The following is a 14,141-nucleotide window of genomic DNA, read 5'->3' as shown; positions in this document are numbered from 1 at the left end:
AGATCCAAAATGTAACAAACAAAAATAGTTTAACACACAGTATATACCTGCTCCGTGAACGCACCTGACCAGGTTTATCTGGTTCTTAACTAGAATCAAACAGCCAGCTGCAAACTGAACCGAGGCGTCAGACTGTGACTGGACCACACTCAATCTCAGGGATGGCGACTGTCGTCTTCGGTTCTTGAAAGTCTGAAAGTTCACAGCGGAGACCGGGTCAATTACCACTTTTAACAACTTTTAAATGAAAGAAATGCATATACTTCCTCAAGCCAGTCGCCATCTGCGTGGCTAGTCCCTAGTCAGCTGTCTGGGAAAAGATCGTGTTTCAGTTGGTTCTGCTGTGAAAAAGAAAACGCTCAGCAATTTTGAAATTGAAATTTCTCGAGCAGTTTGTTGAAAAGATAAGCAAGTTCCTGAGGTAATCTTGTTCTTTTCATTAAATAACATCTTAACTGAAAGCCTTTATAAACTACAGACTGAGGACATTTTTGGTGTGAAACAAGTTTCTTGAAAGGAAATTCTTACCTGCCTTAAAAATTGGCGACGAACACAAACTCTGGGTATGCTTTTACCATCTACCTGTCACAAGGCCCCCGCCCCAGTGCCATCTGGTTCTGGCACTTAAGACATCCCACTGACTCGACTCCTTATCCAGAAAAACCAGTAGTTTAATTTGGCTGGATGAGTGGAGACAGCTTACAAAGCACTACCGCTGGCCACATGAAGCAAAAGGAGTGCATGGCCACAAGCCTGGAGAAGAGGATGCACAATGTCCTTGTTTCAGCAAGTGAGGCTTTTTCTCTTGTAACTTCATGCTAAATGGAAAAACCAAAACTGAAAGGGTTGCCAAGCCTTCAAATTTGGCAGTGAAATAACTACCTTATGTAGTTGAACCGAAGTTCTGTACGTCTAAGAGATTAATTTTGGACTGAGACCAAACACAGCAACTTTCCATTAGAAACAGAATTTTAAAAGGGGAGAACTGAAAGTTGGAACTAGGTTACTGCAAGTTCTACCCCAAGCCAGTCTAATGGTTTGCAGATGTGGGTTTGCTTTAGTTGAACAGATGCTGCAATACACTTTTGCGTACTCACCCTCCGTCAGATCTACCCAGCTGTCTTCTGCATCAGGTGCAGGAACCGAAATTCCCATTGCTTTCCGGATCCCATAGGTACTGACAATATCGCCCGGAGTCACTTGTTGTGCAAGTTCTTTCAGGTTATTGGTCACTCTCTCCGCTAGAAAAGATAAGTGGATGTAGTTATACGCTATATATAGAGTCCTTTGCCCTGTAAACAGTTTAATTATTAAAGTACAAATGGAATTTCATTGAATAACGTTTCTGCAACAGAAGAGTTCCACTGTGCCATGAGCAGTCAGGCAAGGCATACTGGGAACTAGGAACGAGAAGAATCGGAGGAACAAAAGCGCTGCTGTCCAAGGCTTCCTTCCACCCAGAAACACCGCAAGGTAAAGGCTGCGCTCGTGACTTGGGTCACACCAGTACAACAGCTGGGGAAGACATGGTGGCACCCACAGCGCAGCTGTAATACCTGGCTTTAGTTTTGTACGTCAACTAGAGAAACTGTTCTTGTTGCTGCAAATGTGGTTTCCCTTCAAGAACAAAGCTGTAGCTACTTAAATTTTTACAGAAAGGTAGTATTTGATCTGCTTAGACTTGGTAATATTTCTTCAATAGTGGGGAATTTCTCTTATCACATCGAGGAGGTTATTTTAGACCCCAGTGCTGTAGTTGATACTGCACAAGTGAGTTTTATTTGCAGAACAGGCCTCTCTGCACGCAGTCCTGCCTTAGGAGGCTGCCACTCAGACAGGCCGTGTGACTGACCCTGAGACAAGCAGCTTTACTCGAGTACTTCAGAGGGGCTGACTGGTGTGAACTGCTCTCCTGCAATGGACTGATACCTCCATCAAGTCTGGAATACAGCTGGCCTTACACTAACAACTTGGTAACATTTAAGCAACCTCGGTTCCAAGTCCATGTAAAAATTGTGGTCTTAGAGGCGCTTGGCTCTCATTTGCCCTACAGAAATCTCCCCATCAAGTCTACGGAAATTTATTAATAAAGAGGAAATATTTGTAATTACTGTTCAAAACTTTCCTCTGACTTTACTTACAAAAAAAATTTGAATCTTCTATGCCTAACAGGGCATCTAGTCTGCCCTGTAACTGTTGAAACTTCTGTCTTTTTTGGAATTGATTCGAGTTGTAACTTGTTAAATTCCACGAGCACAATTAGAAAAAGTGTGTTTACCCAAGTGCATCTCTCGGTAAGATGGACTCAGAAGACAAATCATATTAGGGGGTGGTTTTGTACTTAGTCGTTCATTTTGAGCATCCTGGAGTTCTCTCAGAAGCTTTGTTGTTTCATCAAGTTTCCTCTGGAAGATTTCAGCCTCTGTTTAATGAAGAAAAGAAGGTCCTAACTGGTAAGAGAGCGTATTTACTTGTGTGATTATATAAAATATGGTTAAGCTGACTATGCGAAGGGACGGAGAAATTAAAACAGCTACAAGCCATATCAGCAGAGCGAGTACCAAGACAACTTACCCTCAGAATCAAACTCTTCTACAGGCATGCCAAAGCTTGTAACTGCTTTTAGTGCTGTAAGCCTGTCGTTATTAATAGAATCCAACCTGGCAGCAATATCAATTTCCATAGTCTAAAAAAAAGCAAGTAATAATTTAGACAATATTTAGATCAGCCTCAAAACAAAATTGTTTGAGGAAAACGAGAACATAAAGTTAGTTAAAATTACCCTGCTCTACAAAAAAGTGAACGTATAGAGGGAAAGCTGGACAGACACCCCAGGAAACTCAGGACTCGGTTTACTAACCTATTTCATACTCAAATAGAAAATGGCATCTGCCCAAACCAGGGGGGCATGCACAAATGGTACAGTAACTTAAGGCCAGCATCCCAATTAAAAAAAAAATTTTCTTAAGCTCACCTAAAGCAGAGTTTATCCAAGAGTTGAGGCCAAAATCAAACGCAGCCTGGGAACCAGCTGCAGGTGAAGGCTTCAGGAGAGCAGCCCTTTACCACTACACGTTTTCTAACTGAACAGAGTTCAGCGGAATAGTTTTGGAGATACACTGTAAGCCTGCAGCAGCTCAAGGGCTTTGATAAAATGTCTCACAAATAGCTATGTATTGTGGGATGTTTTACGCTTCCAAGTTCACGTTAAACCAAATCAGATTAAAACAAGTACAGCTGCCAAGCAGAAGATGTATCACATAGTTAAACAATCAGAAACAAAAACATCTAAACATTTTCTTCCAGTTCTCTTGACACACAGACTTGACTTCTTGGAGATTCTTACTCTCCAAATGGTTACAGAACAGGAACAGCGCGCTGCTGGCACAAGACACAGCGTCCATTCGCAGCTCACCAAAGTCTCAGTGCAGCTGCACATTATCTTACAGCTGTAGGCAGTTCTCTGCCTGTAGGGCTAGACAGGGTGGTTACAGTAGGTAATCGATAGTGAAAAATTGTACCTTTACATCTTTTGTTGCATCACTTCTTTCATACAGGCCTTCAGCTTCCTCCATTGGCTGCACAGAGAAACATTTTTTAAAGCAAGCATTAAAATGAATCTTCTCTTTATGTTCAAAGTGAAACATTACAAAGTGCAGCATTTTTAATGTCATAGTAGGCTTTCTCTGTAAACCAAGTCATAAAGTAGCTTTTTTTTAGAGGGCTTTCTTCAGAAGTTAACGTTACTAAAATACATTTTTACAGCATGCACTTTATCATTTTAGTGCTCTTCGCAAAGTCCACGTGCTTTCCCCCAGTGATGCCACATCACAGGTTTAGGGGGGAGCAGGAAGAAAAGGAAGGATGATTATCAAAGGCTGAAATGCATTCTGTTTCTCTGTGTAACTATATAATACCCGCAGCCGTAGTGTTGAGCCCTGTCAGTCAGTGCCACTGCTGGGTGCTACAAAAGAGCTAAACTCGTAATGCCAAGCAAAGGTCGTAACTGGGGCCAAGGGCTGATCTTTGATCCACGAACTATTTCTAATATTACTGTAGCTAATATTTGACTCATCAGTAAAAGGCTCTGATCTGTTCATTTCACTGATGAGAAACTGAAATTGAGACGTGTAGTTTACAGGAGCTGTTTAATAACGTAGCATGTATTTGAGTTTAAAGCACTGCACCAAGTAAAGGAAAAAACTAGTCACTAATTCTCCTGAACTGAAGAGAGGCTGTGAGGAACATGATAAACTTTTCATGGAAACAAGCAAGCCCGTCCATGATCACCTCTGTTCTGAACACCTTCTTATTGACATTTTCCTACTAAGTGGAACAGGAGCAGAAAAACAGAGGAAGAACATGTGACTATCTACAGTATTTTGTTAATTTTCACGTTTAACTAATTAAAGTCAGAATAATCCCTATCCAGAAAATCTATCCTCTGGAGACAAGTATCAGCCTTCCTTTTCAAATTTTACCAATTAAAAGGAAGCCCAGCAAGAGGATCAGCATCATCTTTCTGTCTTTCTCTAGCTTTACAGCTTGTGTACTAAAACCAAAGACCAGACATTAGACCACTCTTACCGTTTCTAGTTCTCTGAGAGCTCTAGAATGTCCTCCTTTAGTTAAAACATCAAGTAAACTATCGGCCATTAAGAAATGATAGTCTTGTGATTTCGTCAAAAAGTCATGAATACTAGAAAATCAGAAGATGAAGGTAACTATTTCACACCAAACATTCAATGGAAAAAAGTTACATAGAGCCAAACCAATATGTACAAGACAGAAAACACAAAAAGTAACACAGAATTTGATCTAAATGGTTTGCTTTAGTTTATCTGTGTTTTTTGTAGCTGAGGAACCCATTCAGATTCTTAACAAAAACTGAAAAACTAGAAGTATCCTTCCTCAGGCAGCTGCAGCAACTGACTGCAAACACACACAGTCACTTTGCATTTGCCTGTAAGTGTTCCCACATTTCACAGGAATTTATACCCCTGCCTATTCTATTTTTACTATTCTCAAAAAAACCAAAAGGACTTTAACTCTGAAGTCTTTTATACTCAAGAATAAGAAAAACAATGAGAATTAATTATTTTTACTGTAATAAGTAATAGGAAAATCAAGCAGCATACGAACTAATCGCTGCCTCTAGGCTCAGCTCTCCCCCACTATGACCAGAGTTGTTTGGCCAGTATTTGATCTATACATCTTAAAGATGCCTCTCACTCAAGGTCATTAATGTTTAAAAATCCCAGTTTGTATAAACATTTGTACTATCGAACATTTTTCTGGCTTTGAACAGGAGTCCTTCAGAGTTAGGCATAAATATACGTAAATGTTAGACTGTGTCTTCCTGTGTACTGGTAGCATCAAACTTCTTCAATCTGGGCTGATTTCCCTTTACAGGCAAATTTGCTTATTAAAGTATTTGTTTCTTAAAACAGGCAAAGCAAACCCAGTAGGCTGGGTTTTGACATCCCTCAACAGCAGAGACACAGCCCACATGGCTGATTTGCACATACCTGCTTCCGTACATGAAAGGCTGTCACACACATCCTAGCTGTTTCCTTACCTGAAAGATCCTTGGTTAGAGTCTTCCCCATATGTGGAATAGATTAAGTCAGAATCTTCTTTGCTGATGTTGGCAAACGTAGAATCATATGTTGGAGCATAGGAACTGTAGGGTCCATAATTCAAGTATGTCACTAAGGAATAACAACAGCACTAATTATTACCCCGATAGGCACATCTCAGATAAAAATGAGAAGAGTTCATAAAACAGTTCCCAAAACAAAACTTTTAGAAACATATTTCTTATGGTGAAAGCAAACTTTCCCAGAATACCATCTGTTCACACTGTAGCATCTTCTATAACATCTACATCAAGCGCATTTCAGTTTATAAATGTTTTATTAGCAATACTGTGTCCCTAATACAACACGGAAATTCAGTCTGGTGCTGGCAGCAGGTTCTCAGGCTCACCACTAAGCTCCCTCAACACTACCAAAACCACTTCTCTGTCTAGTGTAGTTCCTCTTTGCAGTATAGATGAATGTTCCATTAAATGCACCTCCTCTTCTGTATATGTAAATTAAGGTAGGCTTTGCGATTTGTTTTTTAGTTGTGTGATAGGTACATGCAACAATGTGCTTTATCATTAAAAAGCCCTTAGTTGCAAACTATTTGTGAGCTAGTAATGATGAGGTTTAGGTATTTCGTTTATGTAAGGAAAATGATTTATATTAAAAACCCCAAACACCTTACCTGGAGTAACCTTGTTTCTTTTATCTTCTTTGAACCCCTGTAATGTATTAACTCCTGACTGAAGTCTTCCTGCTGTCATACCCAGCTTTACAGGGCAGTAACCTGCTTCTGCAGTAGGATATATCAAAATACAGCAATAATTAAGGCCTAGTTGGGTGATGTAAGAAGATGTTCAAACTCATTTAAAACTCGCGGCCATAAACTTCAAAATAAACAGGATACAACTCTGTCTGGTTTTGGCTGGGACGGAGTTAATTTTCTTCCTAGTAGCCGGTGCAGAGCCGTGTTCTGGATTCAGTGTGAGAACCATGCTGATAACACACCCATGGTTTAGCTGTTACCTAGTCTAGACCCATTCGACTCAGCTGTGTAATGGGCCGGCAGTTGAGGGGCCAAGCACCAGCACTCTTTCAGCTAGCAGCACTGCATAGGTGGCACTGACAAGACAAAATGATTTGGGACTTAGACAGTTCCCAGTGGCCAGTTCTGGAGCATCTGATGATGTTTTGGGTCAGCAGATTAGTCTCTTCTCCAACAGTAAAGGCTTTCTCTTGCAGCTCCTGCAAACAGCTGACACACAAAAAAAAGCAACCCAGGGCTCCCTCCAGCTGCTCCTAGCAAGCCACAATTGGTCCCCATCTACGTGCTCCCTCAGCTGCAGCTTTTTAAATCCAGGTCTTCATCAGACTGTAAAGAAGCATTCAGTTCTTAGCCAACATTTGCTGATCTGCCCCAGCCAAAAACCAGCAGACCAGGTAGGTGAAAGCAGACTGTTACCTGAATCGTGCCAACTTACCTCCTGCAGTAAGGTCAACCGGATTGAGAAGGCCCAGAGTTGTCGTACCATCTGGTTTTCTTCTTTCAAATTCACACTGAAATAAGAAGAATGCTGTCTAACGCCTTTATTTTCACCAGATTTCTCTTTACGATTGGTATGACCACAAGGAATTAAGAAATTATGATATATATTAATGTTTTTACAGAGGCTAAAAGATAAAATCTGTAATTCATGTAGAAAATTAAATGGGCCCAGTGTTACCAAACTGGGTTCCTTCTCCTGTAACATTACTAAGCTTTGATCAGATCTATGGCTGTTTCAGAACTACAGGTCTTTTTGCAGGTCAGATTTGAGATACTTCCCTGAAGTTCCTTATGTTCGTTCTTTTCTACTACTTTATCTAAAATTTCTGAAAACTTAAGCTGAACTTGCTCTGCTGAGATTCATTCATGCATTCAATTGATGCATTTTTTTTAACCTTAGGAAGTTTCACAGATGGTCAGTCGTGTAAAATGGGTGAACGCTAGTAAAAGCATGCCTTGAGTTTCAACTGGTGTAAGATGCCAATTGAGCCTGGGTTATGAAAAAGTGAAAGCATTTGCCAAACTCTCAGATTTACCTGGCTGTTTGCAAGTCGTCTCGTTAACTTTCCCCCAGATTCTCTAACAATGCGATCAATCTGCTCTTGCTCCCTTTCCGAGCTATTGTTCCTTGACTTGTCTTCAAATAGATCTTTGTCCTTCCTGTGAATAAAACCCACACAATTTAGTTACTAACTTTTAACAGATAGATTTAACAGACACCAGTTGGCTAAATATCCTGGTAGGATTCAGTGAAGAAATTGGTTTTGCCAACTATGCAAACTGTTTTTGTAGGCAAAAAACCAAGCAGAAAAAAAGCACGGCATTTCATATGACTGTATTTAATAAAGCTGGGGAAAATCTGCGCCAAAGCTTTGTATCACTACATGCTACAGTTAGGAACTGTAGCAGTCTCTGCGTTTGGCTCACTTTAATGTCCTGGTTTAGCATATTGTCAGATTTTATGTCATCACTCCCACAAAACTAATAAGGATATTTTTTGAGAATTCTGAATTTTAGTATCTATATTTTCAATCTGTAAAAATAAAGTCACTAGTATTTCAGAACACTAAAAGGGCTATTTCTAGCTATTAAAAGATGTTTCAGGAAGTGTCCGTTCTGTAGCTCTGCATTTACAGGTTTCAATTACAACTACTACAGGAAAAGAAAAAAGGTACTTGAAACTGGCTACATAGTTATCTGTACCAAAATGTTTAAAAGTTCCCAGTTGCAAGTTCTCTCTGGAACAAGACTATTATGTGAAATAGACACTGAAGTACAAAATAAGTGAGGGAACAGAGCTGATGAGCAGTACAGGGTTACCTACATTAAAAAACGATAGGATCATAAAAAATTCTAAACTCATTTTTGGTATACAAAGACACTTTATACTAATGTTCTCCTTGAGGTGATGGAGTCTTGGTGTACATGCAGTACCAGAGAGAGAAACCCACATCCACTGGTCCCTAGAAGTCATCTTGTTTCTGTACTATGTAAAGGTGCATCCTATAATTGTCATGGAGACAATACTTCACTTTTTCTGTTCTTTGCTAGGTGTTTTGAACGCTTTGGTGTCACCATCGACAGGTTCTCCTTTGTCTTTCCCAGGACCGTTTTCATCTTCCCCAGTTTGCTGCAGTTCTGTCTTGTCCTTCTGCTTCCTTGTCTTCTGCAGGTCAGCCATGAATTCTATACTTTGTTTCAGGCTCTGAATTCTTTCCTAAAAAACACCAGAATCCTTTTATTTGCTACTTCAGTGACTTTCATAACCTACCCACAGAGGGCGATTTTATTGCAGTTTGTTTTTCTTATACTAGCAAGTATAAAGGTAGTTTAAAAAATGAAGTATTAAATGCAAATATTTCTTCAATAGCTGATCTGGTAGCAGTACTAAAGCATGAGAATTAAAACAATGTACTATTTAAATTTTAATGTGCAAGTATTTGACAAATCCTAAGCAAGTTTTTATTAATTTTCATGAGATTCCTGTAAGAAAAGTGTGGAAAAAAGAAAGTAAGAGGGATCAAAAAGGAAGAATAATATTTTTAAATATTTTGTTTGAGTATTCTATTACCTGGCTAAGTATCTTCATCCCTGAGTGCAGCAGCTTTTTTGCAGCTTTGTAGTAAATGGTGTCTGGCTTGTTGTAAATCATTGCATTAGTACACATCAGTTTGAAGTTATCCTGTACAGACATTAGTAATTTTGGAATGAAAGTTAAAACTTTATAGTGCACTGTATTAAAATCCCTGTGCAAATGCAGTGTCTTAAGCTTTAGGGGAAAAGAACTTCAAAGAACATTTTTAATGAATGAATTTAAGAAATCTATTTAATTATAAATTTATACAGAAGCATGTAAATTAGATTCGAGTCTTAAAACTAGCACTGAAAGTATTTTTAAGTGTTCAGTATTCTTTGTAGTTTTGAAAGTTTTAATGGAAATCCTCTTAGCTAAAACTACCCACTTTCCTGACCAAAGCAGCAGTCACTAGAAGAAAAAACAAAATGAAGTAATGGAAAAGAGACAATACAGCTAACATTAAAATCAGAAAAGCTGCAATTAAAAGTTAAATCTTTACAAGGAATATTCCAGTTTCAGTGAGAGTGAAGAAAAGAAATGTATGCTTGTTTGAAGTTCATTTCTTGAATGACTCAACTAGAAACTTCTATAGTGACTGCAGAGCCCCTACGGGTAAATACGTTTTATTGCATGCTCGGCTATTTAAAAAGACAAAAGTCAAAATGAAAAACTAATCAGAAACAGCTGAAACAACAGGGAATATTCTTCTGAAGTTTTGGAGTTCTAAAGAAAAATGTGCAAGAAAATACAACCAATACTACTCACTGACAGCTATCTGCCCAAGCTTGACTGTTAATTACCCAGAAATTACATTTCTCAGGTCCTCATCCAGCTCAGTAAAGAACTAGAGAGAATTTCTGCTGAAGAAAGCAAACCAAAACAACCCCCTACACCTTTTAAAAGCTTTAGGAGTCTTCGAAACAGGCCCTCGAATCACTGGATACACTACAGCACGGGGTTAAGCGGCTGCTGCCAACAGGACTGAGCTCACCTCACCTTCACTAGCTGCGGATCTCGGTGACTAGGTAAGCCTGGCTAGCACGGAGTGACAGGAGGCAAATGACACAGCAGTAACAGACAGGCACAGCCCGCAAATTCACCGGACTCCTTGTTTTTTGAGGCAATACATTAAAAAAACGAGAACAGTATGACAGAATTGCTAACGTTCTCATTCTTAAGCTCTAAAATGGCATGCTGAAGGACAAACCGACACGTTCTATTTAATCCTGCATAAAACGTGAAACGATCCGCATCTTTCGAGATGCGTATTTACAAACCAGAAGCATTTTCTCTTTCACTTCCACTTGCTCGCTCACAAAAACTAAACAGGAAACATTTCTTCAGGCAGAAGTACTGTTTCTTTTGAAATCTTCATATTCTCATAAATGAACTAGAGTTCAAGTCAGCTGAGCACAATACGTATCTGTAGCCAAAATAAAAGTTGCGGAACTACCTTTAATTCTTCTATGGACTGGTACCCGTTGTTCTTGATCTTCTCTTTCATGGTACTAAAATCCATGGGGTTTTTAATGATCATGGAATAGCCAGGGGCAATAAAGTCAGTCACAGGAAATGAAAAGAATGAACTTGGATCTTTTCTGTTAAGAAATGAAAAGACAGTTTTTCATGCTTCAACTTTTAACAAGGAACATACAGCTTGGAATTAAACAGAAAAGAAAGGACTAAGCTGAAAAGGAATCAAAACCCATAAAGCTAGAAATGGCTTTTGTCAGCATAATCTTTCAGTTTTAAAGGTTGAAATGATCCCAGAAACACAAACCTATATATCCCAAAAGTGCTACAAACGTATTTTTGAAGTTAGTTCCACATTTTGTTAACTACCTGTACTCCCAAGAAGATTAAAAAAACCCTCCACCTTTTGGTTTTCAGGTTTAGGCTTTTTGAAAAGTGGTTTGATATTACAATTAAGTCATTGAAAAATAAAGGGAACAAATGTCAAAAGAATGTACGCTTGTCACTCATCGCTTACTCTGAAATCAACAGAAAGGAAAGCTTTTTGCTAGAAGTTGTGTCTATGATTTATGTGAATTTTCAGGTTATGTAATGCTGATAGTTTTTTACATTAAAGTTTACTAAGACTTCTGGTGATCTCTGACATACTCTGATATTCCTGGGTGCTTCTGAGAGCATTAAAATCTAAAAAGTTGGCTGGTATTTTCTCCTTCGGATCAGCTAATTAGTTGATAAGCTGGCAGGAGTCTCTCCTCCAGAACAACAGCTTTTTTTTTTGCTTGTCACTGAACTCTATAGCATGAGGCTGGCCTCGTGCGCCAGTGTTGATACCACACACTCTTGGCATCTCAAGGCCTTTTTCCTGAGCTTAATTATGACTTACAGATCTCTACTCCACGTTGCTACAGAGCAGTGAGAAGCATTTTGCCATACATACCACATAAAAAAACCAGACCGCAGATGTTCTGCAACACCTGTGCAACACTTGCACAACAGCTTCAAGCTGAGAGATGGGAGTCAAAGGAAAAGTGGTGGCTGCTTTCTGTACGGTGGGAAGGCGGCCAAAACAAACCTACGCTCTTTCTGATAGTGGTTGTTATGTTCGTGAAAATGACACAAAGGTCTTGAAAATTTAAGGTTAAGAGAAAACTCCTCAACGGTTTCAAGCTTAATACGGGAAAGACCTTTCAACTGCTCTCGTACAAGACATACAAATATTCTTAATTCTGAAAGTCAAGAAAGAATATATTGAACAACAGACTACTTGAAACAACTGCGAATACTGCAAATCTGGTTGTTTCAATCCAAAGGCATTTGGTTAAGACAGGAAAAGAGCACGGTCTAAGCTGTCAAGTGCTCACCTTGTTTTTATAGTAAATAATGCTAAAAATAGAAGAACTCAAGGTAAAAGAAGTTTTGGCAAGCTCATTCCAAGCTCTTGTACCTCTCTGAAAAAAAGGTTCTTATAAAGAAAGGTTCACATTATTGGAAACTTGTTCTATCTTTGAAGTTTTTTTAAAAGCACTATGAACTTGAAACCGGAGGTGTTTACAAGAAGCCTAAGCTGAGGAGAAATTGTAAGTGCGCATTTTTAAACCAAGACTTAAATTCCTAAAATAGTCCCATTGGCAATAGATTTAGCTACAATATTTTCACTCGGCTTTTTATATGCCTCTTCCCGTAAGGCATTTTGTTTCCACTTCATAGCTCTGAAAGCCTATGGAACAGATGCTTACCTCTGCAGCTGTCTCATGAGTTGGTTCAGAGCTTCCTGAAGTGGTGTCTGCTCCACCTCTAGACCAGAAAGAAGAGGGGAAGAAAGGGTGTGAGATAGAACCAACTGCAAGAGGTACTAAACTTCCAACGTATTAGAAATTAACTAAACAAAATTGATGCTACTTGAGAATTGATCATAAGTGAAAGGAATATAGTGGCAAAACCCACAATGTATATGACGGATCTACTTTTCTCACTGGCCTTACTCAACATTCTGCTCGCTCTGGCACAGGTACCAGACACCATTCTGCAAAGGAAGTAGCGAGTAACATAATGCCAAAATTTTGTATGAGATGGGGACAAACACTGAGATGGCAAAAAAAATGTTGTCAATTCCTATAGAAACAAAGAACAATAAAACACGAATCAACTAAAACCCCTGCAATTAGCAAAATAAGTGTCTTTTTTCCTACCTTCCTGTTTTGCTAAAGTACTTGTCAATGGTTTCTCTGGTGGCAATTCCAATCTGATGGGGGTCTGACATGTCATTTCCTGTTCTCCCTCACTGTCTGCATGGTCTCGATCTCGTTTCTTTTTATCCTCCTAGAAAGAGAAGCACTGTTATGCAAAGCCAGCGTTATTTCTGTAGGTACTGCTCTGTGGATTTTTCAAAACAACCTCACATAGCTTAAGAAAAACCAGTTTGAAACTCTCTAAAAGCCTTGTATTCTTTATGTACTGTCTCCATCTGCTGGACAATAAGGTAATTCAGCTATAAAATGCATCACGGGGTTTCAAAAATGTGGTTTTAAAAAATGTGACAGGTAGCCACTTACACCATGACGGGAACGACTGTGCACTATTCTCTGTACAAAGAATTGTCTCCAGAAAGCGCCTAAGATGATTTATGAAGGTTTTAGACAAACTAGTTAGAAATAGTCAGGAAATTGAAAATTAGAGGTAGCCAGAATGCTTCAAATAAATGTGTTATAATTATTATCATGGTAAGAAAGAATATGAGAGAGAAATAAAATTATTTTCTTTTGGATTAAGAACCTGTAAAAGTCTTCATTCTGTTTTATATAAACAGATTTATTTAGACATATAATTTTTCCTCCCCCTTTTAATCTTCTATGCTCTTATACTCGCCAATATTTTTTTGAACGATGAGAAATTTCATATTATTCCTTCACTCATCTTTCTCCTAATCAATTACCTGGAGAAAAGGAATTGCAGCAACTATGATACAGAGTTTGAATGGATTCCATCTTAAGGATACAAGTTACAGTAGGATCAGCTCACCTTTGGAAGTAAAGACTAGAGAAAACTGGAGTATTTTCTTTTTTTGCTGAAATGCACTAGCATGAATACGTACCTTAACTTTTCTCTTTCTCTTCTCCTTTTCTTCTCCAGGAACTTGTTTTTCTCCTTTCTTTCGCTTTTTCCTTTTTCTGTCCTTGTGTTTTTCATGTTCGGATTTGTCATCATAGAGGCTGGAATCAAGTCCTGCATTTCCAGTAGAGAGTTCGGCAACTTCACTTCCTCCAACTTTCAGCACCAGCTTCAGTGGCTTTTCTACGTACTCTGTAGAATAAAAGAAACACGAGCCGTGTGAGTACCGCAGAAAACACTCTCCTACTCAGTCTGAACAACGGAGCACAAGCTCTCCGCCGCCTCAGAGTCCTTCCGAAGGCTGTCACTGAACCAGATTTCACTTTCTTTCCAGCTCCCACTGCTTCTGCCG

General features: G+C 39.0%; 1 protein-coding gene across 1 annotated transcript; it reads right to left on the bottom strand.

Annotated features, from left to right (window-relative positions):
- Positions 1–13,981, bottom strand: BRD7 (bromodomain containing 7; the record flags this gene model as incomplete). The annotated part of the gene is made up of 16 exons (XM_010134461.1): positions 1–192; positions 1,098–1,241; positions 2,279–2,422; positions 2,575–2,686; positions 3,528–3,578; positions 4,588–4,699; positions 5,579–5,711; positions 6,271–6,378; positions 7,067–7,142; positions 7,668–7,791; positions 8,664–8,848; positions 9,203–9,313; positions 10,662–10,806; positions 12,418–12,475; positions 12,871–13,000; positions 13,773–13,981. Coding segments are annotated over 16 exons (1,907 nt in total), but the record flags the coding sequence as incomplete, so codon positions are not given.
- Positions 13,982–14,141: the final 160 nt, after the last annotated feature.

This window comes from Buceros rhinoceros, unplaced genomic scaffold (genome assembly GCF_000710305.1).
Source record: "Buceros rhinoceros silvestris isolate BGI_N320 unplaced genomic scaffold, ASM71030v1 scaffold29780, whole genome shotgun sequence".
Taxonomy (NCBI): Eukaryota; Metazoa; Chordata; class Aves; order Bucerotiformes; family Bucerotidae; genus Buceros; species Buceros rhinoceros.
The sequence above is the reverse complement of the archived record's forward strand: the minus strand, read 5'-3'. Positions and strand labels throughout refer to the sequence as shown.